Source organism: Anopheles gambiae, chromosome 3 (assembly GCF_943734735.2).
Source record: "Anopheles gambiae chromosome 3, idAnoGambNW_F1_1, whole genome shotgun sequence".
In the NCBI taxonomy this organism is placed as follows: Eukaryota; Metazoa; Arthropoda; class Insecta; order Diptera; family Culicidae; genus Anopheles; species Anopheles gambiae.
In genome coordinates, this window is record NC_064602.1 from 62,027,516 (window position 1) to 62,040,496 (window position 12,981).

The window sequence follows — 12,981 nt, forward strand, 5'->3', positions numbered from 1 at the left end:
TTTAAATGCCGCCTTCGATAGGATATCTCACGTCATATTACTAGCAAAACTCGACAGACTTGGCCTTCCAGATCCTCTAGTTGCTTGGCTGAGATCATACCTAATGGGCCGCGCTTATTCCGTTAGGATGGGGCCCCATTTATCTAGATCCCTCCGTGCTTCTTCTGGCGTCCCTCAAGGCAGCAATCTGGGACCTTGTGGTGATCAGCGCCACCTACATGTGAAACACCATGCGTCAGAGCTTTAGAGCTTTAGCTTTAGTTTGAGAGCTTTAGAGATTAGCGCAGGCGTAAATTAGTACAGGTGTAGGTGTAATATGATCGTCAAGGAATGAGAGCCTAGACAAGCGAGTTAGGCTAGTTAAGAAAGTCAGGAGAAAGGGATCGCTCTCTTTGTGCTAGACCGCCAGGCTGAACGGACGCGAGGATCGCAGTACAATAAATAGTAATTTCCTCCGTATACATCGACACCGGAATATTACAACCTTTACTATCTGTCCTTTATATAAATTATGTTTCCACGGTCCGTCTTGTCGATAATCACCTGCTCTATGCGGACGACACCAAAATCTTTAGTCAAATCCAGGGACCAGACGACCATCGCATACTCCAGGCTTCACTAGAAGAATTCGATAACTGGTGCACGCGAAACTCCTTAACCATTTGTGTTGATAAGTGTGTTATCATCACCATCAGCCGTTCGCGCACTGCATTTCGAATACACGCTAAACGTGCAAACTTTGCAGAGAGTCGATTGTGTCAAGGACTTGGGTGTTTTCGTCGACGCGAGACTCACGTTTGAGCAACACCTTGATCACGTTGTGACAAGATGCAGTCAATTGTTAGGTTTAGTCGTTAACATGACTCGCGAGCTCTCTGACCCAATCTGCACCAAAACTCTTTATTGTGCTCTTATTCGGTCAGTGCTGGAGTATGGCAGCGTTGTTTGGTGGCCCTCCTCTGCTCGGGTTGTTGCGCGCTTGGAGTCCATCCAGCGTAGGGCTACCTGTTTCGCGCTCCGTTCGTGGGGCAGCAACAACGACTACACAACAAGGTGTTTGTTGCTCGGGTTACCCCAACTCGACGACCGGATACGAAATGCTAGGCTGGCTTTTATCTTTGGGCTTCTCAATGGTAGCATCGATTGTCCGGTTTTGCTCTCGTCGATACAGCTGTACGTGCCTGCAAGAACTCTCCGCCCTCGGGCGATGCTGGCCATCCCAGAGATAAGGACCGCCTTCGCCTCCCGAGACCCGTTTTTGCGTGTATGTCTTGCTCTGAATGTGGAATGTGATGCGTATGAACCCGGCATGACGATGGCAAATGTGTTGAGTCGCATTAATTTACTTCGCGCCTCTCGCCAGAATCTTTAGCGTCCTTGTTATTGCTATTGTTGTTATTATTGTGTTATTGGGCCTCATCGCGATTGAAAGTCGATAAAATTTATCCGATCGGTTAATTTGCTCGAATCCACCGGTGGAATTTATTTTCCACCGGTGGATAATTTTCTCCACCGATGGATAATTTCTCCACCGGTGGATAACTCTTTCCGATTCGAGTAGCCATTGATTTTGCCTATCTTTCAATCACACTTTTGTTTACATTTAGAGGTTTTGTTTTGCGGAATGAATAAAATAGTAAATTTTGCTTATTTACGGACCATCTAGTGAAGAATCCACACCAGGCCTTAGACAGTACTGACTGTAGGCCTATTCAAACAATCCGGGTAAAGTGTAAAACGGGTTGTAGGCTGAACAAGTCTAGTTGAAACAAAATCGTATGAACTGGAGGACGAGGTTTGAATCCTTTCTGAGCTTGCCACCTTCCCTGATGCTTGTCCTGTGCCATATACCATGTGCGTCCATCAACTCCAGCCACCGCGAACGTTGGATCCGTGAACGTCCGTATTTTACGCCCTCGTGCAAAAATATATTGAAACAACGCGGTACACTTATTCCGTGCAATAAGTGTTCGCGCCCAAACGGTTCGCTCCGACAGTGAACCAGTTGCAGCGCGTGTGAAACACGCAGCAGAAGAAAGAGAGAGAAGTTCTAGAATTCTTAACGTTAACGTTTTTGCATTATTCTCGTGCGCGATCGAATTTATTCTCTCACACCCACACATATGAATTTCTTACGATTCTCTCCCATGCGCGAACGGTTAAAATCGCGAGCCAGCGCTGAGAGAGCTGTTGTTGATTTAGAACTTGCGAAGCAGACAGACGTGCAAATAAACACAACCGGCACTCCAGTCCTGTTTTGGAGTGTATCAATTCCTCGTGTTAGGCACAAAGAAAATCGGTCTTCCTCCAGGCTAGTGGGCTTCAGCTCTTTTTTCACCGGTTGTTCTCCGCCAGGTGGAGGCCTTACAACCCTCCACTGTTTTCTGCTTTTCCCACGTTGGGGCAGTGCAGTCCCCAACAATAAGGAGTGTCCGAAACCGCTCACGGTCTCTCGCCCTCGCCAGTCCATTATCCTGGCCTTAATGACTGACGCCTCCAAGTCATCTGGCCACTTAAATTTAAACCTACTACGCCCTCTCCGCAATTGCGGATTTAACCGTAAGCGGACTGATTGGCCGCAGGAGGCTCCGTGGATATAAAGTCCAGCATATATGGTGTGTACAGTAGTCTCATCGCGGGCCTCCATGAACGATAGAGGCACCATGGACGAAGGGACTCAAAGACTACCATATATGAGGGATTCCGACTCCCCGATTCCACTCCCCCAAGAAAAAAAATTAAAGTGTATTTGATTCAAAGCCAAGAGATGAAATCTCCCCCCACCCTCTCTCCCTGCACAACACCTGGGACGATCGTTTCCATGCCTTGAACAAGGACCGTCCACTGAAGACTGGCGAGCTTGATACGACAATGAGTGTGCTTCCACACGTACGATGATGATTGCGTCAGATTTGATAAAAATAAAATAACTACGTTAAAATTGTAATGTATGTGATTCAGAAGAGAAGCTATTCAAGTGTACATATTCGTTTAAATGGATGAACAAAAAAATTCATTGGGTGACACGTTTGTCACGAGGCGTGGAACATAGCGATGTGTGTGTCAATCCGAACACTCCCGGGCTGTACCCATCCATAAGCGACCCTGAGTTTTTGGGGATAGTCCGGAAGGTACAAGCAGGCACAACACCTTCGATAGGTGCAAAACAACGCAAACGATTCCGACCGGAACTCGCCGCTCCAACGGATATGAGTTGCTTATAATTTCTTGTACCTAGTGATAATACTGGTCTTCCCAATCTCGTTGCATTTACGTGTCGGAACCGATTCTAACATGCCATAAGGCCATAACATAAGGTTGGATAAAAGAGAAGGATTAGCAGAAAAGGATTTTTTTTGGTTTCTTATTTCTTAGCTTGAACTATAAAAACTAGATACCTGTTATAAACCTAAATTTATGTGTTTTGATTATTTATTTAAAAAAAACAGGTAAATTTATATTTTCTTAAAAATAATATTTTAGCTAAATCGAGTGATAAAGCATCTTAAATAACTCTAACAGCGATAAAACATCTTTTTTTGCGAGCTGTGAAACATGGTTTTTAATATTATTTAGTTTTCCACTGTTATATCAACTGGGGTGGAGCAGTAAATATGGCTATCCGACTGAAATGGTTTTTTTTTATATGAAGTTTTCAACTGCATATCCCACTGCTCGACTTTTTAACCACGTTGCTATGGCGGCACACACCATTCCACTCCACTGCCAAACCGATCGGTTAGCGAAGATTCTGATTGAGAAAACGCAATTGGATACCATTGGAATTTTGCTAACCGATCGGCTAAATTATCCACTCCGTTATCGACTTTCGTTCGCGATGAGGCCCATTGTTTATGTTTAGCGATGGACGTTGCTATGGTGTGAATGAGAATTTTGTTCAGCATTTTGAACACATTTCCTGTTAGAATATTATACAAATAAGAATCCAGTTAGAATATTAGTGTGGTAGTGATTCGTGGCCACTGAATGGCAAGCAATGATGTAATCTGTATACAGAGTAGACTGCAATTACTTCTCCTTTATTCTTCAGAAGTGATTGACCGTAAAAAATTTAACCAATATAATATTCCTAATAGTAAATTCGTCCACTTTTCCACGTTAAACGTTCGCTGTTTTTTTGTAAACACTTTTTCATGAAACTGTCAAAAGCGAGCTGAAAATGGCAACCTAGCAACGGGCTTTGCATCGACCTGTTCTTTTTAATAGATCTTGTAATGCGCTAGTGAATATTAAAATTACACCACGGAGTACGATCAATGTAGCACGGCCTTTAAGGCATGCTTGGTGTCTCATCAAGTTTTGACCAGGCTACTTGTTTCACCGACAAACCGACTGGATTCTTATTTGTATAATATTCTAACAGGAAATGTGTTCAAAATGCTGAACAAAATTCTCATTCACACCATAGCAACGTCCATCGCTAAACATAAACAATGTTCCATTAAACTGTCAAAATTTTCCATGGCTTTTTGTCAATTTACTCTAAACGCATCGACCTGTTCTCTTTCAAAGACCTTGAGCGCATCTGGCGGCGACCAGCGCAAGCTAGATGTGGGTATAATTTAAGTGCCAAAATTATTTATGCTTGGTGTCTCATCAAGGTGGATTTAAAATTATCAGGTGGTGGACTCTAGTGCATTTTGACAATTCGTCACTTGACGTAAGGTCCCCAGGAATTAAACTTTGTTTACATTTATTAAATTTGTTCATATAATTTTTCTACCCCATTTTTTCGATTGAATATTCTTTAAAACTATAGTTTGGACTTCGCGAGTTCTTATTTAATATTAAAACATGGATTAAAGTGTGTTATTTTGTGTTATTCCGTAAATTTATTCAATAATTCATTGTTTTTTCGACATTTTTGATGATAAAAATTAGGAAAGTGTAGAAACCGAAAATTGTATGTGAATACACCTCAAAAAACATAAACACCTTGGTCGCGGTATACGTTAACATTTAAGTATCGTAGACGTAAACGTCAGAATAAAACGGCATTCGTGCTCGAGAATCAGAACAGCGCACACCTTCCGATTCTTCTTAATTTCCGTTCCGAAAATTCCGTAATTTTACAACTCAGAAGTGGGATAGGAAGTCATTTTACGCAACAAAATGCCTACAAAAGATGAGTTATTATGTGCCTTGGAAGCTGCTGGTATCGAAGTGCCCCCCTCGGCAACTATTCAACATCTTCGCAACTTGTACCAACAATGTGAACCGGGGATGAAAATTGAGGAACGATCGTCAAACAGCTCCAGTTCCCAGAACCCACGTATTGATGACGCCATGGTGACGAACAATAGAAAACACGAGGAGCCAGCCGCCATTTCGGTGAAAGAGAAAATCGTTCCTCCCAAAGATGGCAGCTTGGCTGAAAACGATTCTCATCGATGGGAACTATTTGCACTACGCGAGAAAATCAAGGAAATGGAACAGCGACAAGTGAAAGTGGAAAGCGGCAGATTGGTACACCCTGACGAGCTTAAACATCTGATACCAGAATTTTCGGATGGTCTCGGTATCAACCGATGGATTGACACAATCCGCTATAATAGCGAACTGTACGAGTGGCAAGATCGAACGACGCTTTTGTATGCAGGTAGCCGCTTAACCGGCGCGGCCAATGAGTGGTATAATGGATTTCGTCATACGATTAAAACTTTCGACGAATTTGCTGTTGTAATTAAAAAGGCGTTTCCCGATCGCTGCAATGACGCTGTGATTCACAGCCAACTAGCCGCAGCTTACAAAAAGTCCGCCGAATCATATACAAGTTATGTGTATCGGGTTAACGCGTTGGGGAAGTCAGGCAATGTGAGTGACGATGCTATTATCACTTACGCCATTAGAGGACTATCCCGTGATCCTCTTTACGATAGTCTCGTCACAAAGGACTACAGCAACATATACGATCTGATCGACAACATTAAGCGCTGTGAAACACATTTATTGATGCGCAAAAATATAGAACGCCGCATTCCTTCTGCCCACTACTCAAATGTTCCGAGATTAGTGGCCCCGAGACAGGCGCCAACAGAAACACCTCGTTGTTACAACTGCTCAGATTTTGGACACCATTCATCTACGCGTTTCTCACCCTCTATGTTATTATTTGGTGTTAACCAACGCGGTCCGACAGTAGATGGCTTAACCGAATATTTAGACGATAAAAATAAAACCTTGCCAGATCTAGAGACAATACGCGCAGAAGCTTCGTCTAACATGTTGAAATCGCAACAAACCAATGAAAAACAGCATGCCAAACACCATTGTCCCGCTACGGAGTTCAATGAAGGAGAATTTGTAGTAATCAAAAATATAGATAACACCGCTAATACAAACAAAAAGCTCATCGCCAGATTTAAAGGTCCTTATATAGTACATAAAAGATTACCTAATGATAGATACGTAATACGCGATATAGATGGAATTCAAATGACACAAATACCATACGACGGTGTTTTGGAGTCGGACAAATTGAGGAGATGGATCGTGCCTCTTTTGGGAGACTGACGAACTATGTGTGAAAAGCCACACTTACAAAAAAAAAAAGAGAACTCTAGTGAAAAGTTGTTAAGGCAAAATTGAGGCCAATTTGCCATCAGGATGGCCGAGCTGTAGAAACCGAAAATTGTATGTGAATACACCTCAAAAAACATAAACACCTTGGTCGCGGTATACGTTAACATTTAAGTATCGTAGACGTAAACGTCAGAATAAAACGGCATTCGTGCTTGAGAATCAGAACAGCGCACACCTTCCGATTCTTCTTAATTTCCGTTCCGAAAATTCCGTAATTTTACAAAAGAATTATTTTTTTCAATTTTCACAATAATTCCTCATTATCTACGAGCCACATGGACAATTTACGTGAGATTAGAACTCTTACTCGCATGATTTGAAATTTTGTGCATAAACAAATCATCAAATCTTTTGTTAATACAGTGAACCCTCTCTTATTTGAGAGGCGATGGGACTGTCCAATAAGAGGGGTTTTCAAATTACAGAGGTGAAAAGTGAATGAAAGGTCCATCCAAACAAGAAAGAGACAGAACATTTAGTATGCAGCCTTAACTGTTGCTATAGGAAACTGCGAACAGAATCGCCAATTTGAGCACACATCTTTCAATAACCATGGCAACACCATACACAAATAAGAGGGACACAGATTTCAGAGGTTTTCCAAATTAAAGGAACAAAAATGTACTGGAAATCAAGGGACTGTGCAAAATGTTCAAATAAGAGAGGTTTTTCAAATTGGAGAGGTGTCAAATAAGAGAGGGTTCACTGTATATCTCATTTTTTCTATAAAACCAATAAACACAAAAAAATGCACATAATAACAAAGAAATTTGTTCTATTTGCTATGCTTTGTGTGCGGAAACCTATGGTTAACGGTTCAAAAATGTCGTAAAGTCCCTCAACTATGGCGATCCCCCAAAGGCCCTAATCCACCACCTGATATTTTTAATCCACCTTGGTGTCTCATCAATTTTCGACCAGGCTGTCTGTATGCCGTTTGACATGTTGATCAAAATCAATAAATTGCTACAGGTCAGGACGCCGAGTACTGCTGGGCAAATCGTCATTTGACAGTTGGGTGCCTAAGCTTCATACAAAGCGCACGACAACATTCCTTCCCATCTGCCAAACTCCATCCATCATGGCTTCCATAGCCAAATCTTCTACATATAATTGTAGTCTATGTTATCACCTCGATCGCAGCAGTGTGCATTGTTTATCGTTTGAATCGTTTGCCGGCCGGTGTTTAGTAGAAGCGAAAATTTTTGTGATTCTCAATTTTTTGGAAAAATGAGCGAGCCAGAGCTTGAAAATGACAACAACGAAGTCCGGGATCGTGCCCGAACTCGTTCCCGTAGTCCGCAGGCACGTCGTTTGTGGGTTCAGGACTTATTCCTGAACCGAAACGAAACCGGCAACCGGCTACCCAAGTAGCACAATCCTGTTAAGAAACCGTTAAAAGTATGCCTAAAAGTATTACTTTTAGCTTTCCATACAGCAGTAATTTCAGGGCTTAAAACACTGCGTAACGCTTTCCTGGCTTCGTCCATGTTTCGTTAAAATTTAAAATTTAGCCGGTATTTTCAACGAAAACGATCAAAATTAACGAAAATATCGACAGAGATGGCTATTATGCTGTTTCTCTTTCTATACGAATTTTCTAGATCTTCGTTAAGTTGCAACAAAAGGTTTTTAAATTACATGGAATAAATGCATAAATTCACCACAAATACTTTTATTCGACATTTCATCGTTTTGTCACTGCATATTGTCACTGTATCACATAAGTTTCTTTCATTCCATGGGTTTCTTCCATTATATCAGCATGGAGGTCAGCTGCAGCCCTGGATGAAAAATATGATGTCCAAACGCTATCCAAATCAAATATGCTGCGGAATATAAAACTTATGTAGCTCATGTAAAGAAAATGGTAATATCGATACGCTGACCTGTTATAAAATCATGATGACACACAAATTAAACAATAGCTGATAGAAATTGTCGCAGACGCTTGGTTTTGTTGCCATCTACACACAAGCTACACACACGAAGCTAGACGAACTTTTTGACATAAGAAATGGAGGCGCCATGTACGTGACCATGTACAGTATGTCTCAAAAATTATCGTCATCAAGAGCATATTATTTTGCCCAAGAAAATATATATTTTTATGAAAAAAATTCTCATTTGCAAATATTGCTTTTATCAAACTCTTCACATTTATTAGTTCAAAATATTAAATATTATTTTTTTATTTTTAAATTCTTTTTTTATTATCACCGCAGATTCAAAGAGAAGAATAAAAGAAAACGCATAGTTTTCAAACAGTTAATAAAAAAATGGTATGGTATAAAAATAAATACGCATTATTACATAAATAAGAATGAACAATGATTTTCCGAATATTGAATAAATTGGAAATGGTGTAGATAAAATTTGAAAAACACTGTGTGTTATATTGACCCGAATAAAAAAAACGAGGGTAACGGAATACGTCGTTATGATGTAACGCTGGGAAATGTCATATTCTCTTAAGAAACTCTATTTGATTATTAAAGGCTTTAAAAAACTGTTAATAATCAAATAGAGTTTGTTAAGGCTACTTGGGTACTGACCGACATCACGACATCGGGTATATACGAGACGATGAACCGATTTTTAAGGATGAAGAAGGAAGATTTCTTCCATTTACTGTCCCTTGTTGGTCCAAAAATTGCGAAAATGGACAAAGATTTCCGCAAAGCAATCACGGAACAGGAAAGGCTGCTGATAACTGTAGGGATCGAGAGCAGGAAGGAAAATAAATATATATCATAGATTGGAAAAGTGCAAGTAACAACCATTTAATGATGATCAGATAATCAGATAGGAACATACAAATATAAGTTTATTAAGTAGAAACATGAAAACAGTTACGATAGAATATCGATTAACGAAAAGTATCGGCGCATTCAAAATAAAAATCAGGTTAAACGCAGAGAGAGTGAGATAGCGAGAGGCGATACATCCGTTCGTACGGAAGTGTCAAAATAGGAGGCTTTTCGAGGAGAGGAGGAAAATCGTGAGTCTTGTAATTGATCTTAGCAAGAATGGATGCAACTGCTCGATTGGACAGAATAAAAAGCTGTTATTATTAAAAGTAGTATTTCGGAAATCACCACAATAACATTGCGGTATCTTGCGACTGGAGAGACATTTACCAGCCTCCAGTACGTGTTCCGGGTAAGTAATATTATTTTTGCTTTTTGCTTTTTGCTAAGCACACTTTTATCAATCAACATTTAATTTTAGGTGTCGAGGCATTCTATCAGCAGAATAGTTAAAGAGCCGTGCGCATGTCTTATCGAGGCTTTGCGGGATTATGTCAAGGTAAGTTGCGGATGTAACCAGCCTCGCTTCAGTGTTTATGTGTTTAAAACGTTCAGCCAGGTGGCAGGCACCAGGGCCTGCCAGTAAACTTTCCCGTTTGCCGGGGCCAACCATTGCTCTAGGGACTGTCATTGCTCTTTGGCTAGATAAACAGAATACATTGCGAACAACTGTACTCTAATCGCATGAATACAACAGTGTGAAGGTAAAAAAAATATTTTCCAAATATTATTGCGATTGATAAAGACATCAACCCACGCACAACAGTATTGATGAAGAGAGTAGAGTTGAAATTATAGCGAAAAACCTCATTTTTTCTACATGCATCTTTGGGTCAAAATTCACTGCTTGCGTAGTAGATGCCGGCGGATATTTCATGAAAAACAGAGCCGGAATGAACGTGTGAAATGTGCTGCACTACGTTTTCCTCTTGAACGTCCTCGTATGAAAAGAGTCAGCCGGAATCAATTCCGATCCGTGGGTGCAGCTGGTGCGCTAGGTCGGAGTCGGAATCAAATCCGACCCGCGGGTGCAACGAGTTTGGGTCGACCCGAAAGATCAGTAGGTGCCAGAAAGCATAAACGACTCCGACCCGTGGGTGCTGCGAGTTCGGGTCGGGTCGGGCCACGGTAGGTTCAATACTCAATACTAAAAGGTTCATGTAATATGAAAACGGAAACTTTTTTTTTTTCTCGAACGTAGCTCTTCAATCAAGTAACTAATGTGATGTACAAAACTCAAAAAGTATTCAAAGTTATGTTTTTAAAGAGTTTTTTTTATGTTTCTAATAACTCCCGCTGAATACTCATAATGCGTCTCCTTTTTGGAGACGGAATAAGCCGAAGATCATCGGCCACGTACCGGCCGAAATCGTCCGGATCTGCGGTTTCCGGTGCGCCTGTTGCGCCCGAAACCGGTTGTTGTAGCCGGTTGTTGAAGGCCCCACTCACACCGTTTCCCTCGCGGATCGTACCAGGAGTGACGGATAAGGCAGAAGGGTAGGAAGAAGGAGTGGGAGAGAATGGCTCGGGGTCGAAGGCAACCGCGGCATCCCAATCGATGTCGTCCAACGATTGTGGAACCGCGTAGGCTGCCTCCACGAGGGAACGGAGAGTGAGGCCCTCATCGTCGTAGCCAAGCTGAAAAAAAAGAAAATGAACATTAAAATCATAATTTATGTTTCTCAGAAGCTCTAAAATATACAGTAACTAAAACATGCATTAAAATCATTCCTCTATTTTATTTTCTTTTAGCTACCCTCTACCGAAGAAGAATGGCTTGCAATCTCAAGACGATTTGAGCAGCGCTGGAGATTTCCTCACGCAATAGGTGCAATCGATGGGAAGCACGTTGAAATTATTTGCCCTCGTAATAGCGGATCCGAATATCACAACTATCAAAAATTGTTGAGTATTGTATTAATGGTTGTGGTCGATGCTGACTATAACTTTTTATGGGCAGATGCTGGTGGTAAGGGAGGAATATCGGACGGTGGAATATTTAAAAACACACGGCTGTATCACAAGCTAGAAAACGGCCAACTAAACATTCCACCAGCAACGCCATTGCAGGTCTTGTACCAAACCCCAGTCCCATACTTTATTCTCGGTGACAAGGCATTTGCCTTTACCAATTACTGCTTAAGACCGTACAGCGGGGTACATCATCCTGATTCAGTGGAGCGTACATTCAACAAAATGCACTCTACTTGTCGTATGCCAGTTGAAAATTCGCTTGGAATATTAGCGAATCGATGGAGAGTGATCAAAGGCATACAACTGCAGCCGGATGTTGCCAAAAGCATTGTTTTGACAACAGTTTACTTGCACAATTTTTTGCGCAAGCATGCTTCGCGGGACACATACACACCTCCGTCTGCATTTGATAGGGTTGTTCGCGGGCGACGTGTCGATGGAGATTGGAGAAGTGAAGGGGGCTTGACCGATCTCCAAAACATTGCTTCCCGACCTTCAGAAAATCTTGCTGACATAAGGAACCACATTGCAAACCATTTTAAACATAATCGTTCTACGTAAATTCATCCAACCAATACCATGGATATTAAAATTAATAATAAATTATGAAATCGCAAACACAACTACACCTACTATTCTGTACATTACTACCAGCATGGTTATTTATAATATCCTTTTAAGTACGCGAGTGCAACAACTACGGATTTTTTAAGCATTACTCGCCTGCTCTATTAGCGGCTGGATAAACTGCTGGCTGGCTTACTAGCTCACTCACCGAATAAACGTGGCTACATTCCTGTTGTGTTTGGTTGCTGCTGGTGGATCGAGTGGACGAACGTGGCGATAATCATACGCACGTAACTATGTAGCGGAACTTGGGGCAAGTGTGCCACCTTAAGCATTTCAAGTTATAACTCACTAAAACGTGTTTTTCAAAAGCCGATTTAAATCTCATAACCATTTTACATCTATTTCCTCACTTATAAATGAGTTTCGCTTGAAAAACGTGCAAATAAAACAGTTTTTGAAGCGTTTTAAAAAGGGTCCAAAAAGACGTTGTTTTTTGGGCTATGGGGCAAGAGTGCCACTCGTATGGGGCAAGACGGCCACCTGGTTAAAATAACCGTATTTCTTAGATAATAGGAAATAATTACGTTTGTACCACTAGTGTATGTATTCCTACATGTATTTAGTCACCAATGAACCCTTTTTGACCACCAACTGTACCACAATATGGTTTGTTACTGTTCTGTTTTTCTGGCGTGGAATCCGCTCACAATAGCGCACCATTCCGCAGCACGCTACAACAATGTTTACATTTTTGACAGCTCGCGCCTATGAAAGATGGTGGCACACTTGCCCCAAACAGAGATGGCACACTTGCCCCAAAAGTTGTAACTTTTTTGAAATTGAATTTTTCAGTGACAAAAAAAAAGTTTTTTTCAACTAACCCCACAAAAAATTTCACGTTTTCTCAGCTATACGGTGGTGTAAATATTTTCTCGGTTGATTGTTCGCATGATTTTTGAGAGCTTATTTGATTGGATTCAAAAATTATAATATTCTGCTCAATTTTGAAACTCAATATAAATCA

At 41.2% G+C, this 12,981-nt stretch overlaps 1 protein-coding gene across 1 annotated transcript; it reads left to right on the forward strand.

Annotated features, from left to right (window-relative positions):
• Positions 1 to 8,620: 8,620 nt before the first annotated feature.
• On the forward strand, positions 8,621 to 12,013 carry LOC133393140 (uncharacterized). The gene is made up of 4 exons (XM_061656594.1): positions 8,621 to 8,633; positions 9,668 to 9,765; positions 9,835 to 9,912; positions 11,166 to 12,013. Exons 1-4 carry the CDS (start codon positions 8,621 to 8,623, stop codon positions 11,946 to 11,948), a joined length of 972 nt encoding a protein of 323 aa, XP_061512578.1. The 3' UTR covers positions 11,949 to 12,013.
• The last annotated feature ends 968 nt before the right edge of the window (positions 12,014 to 12,981 follow it).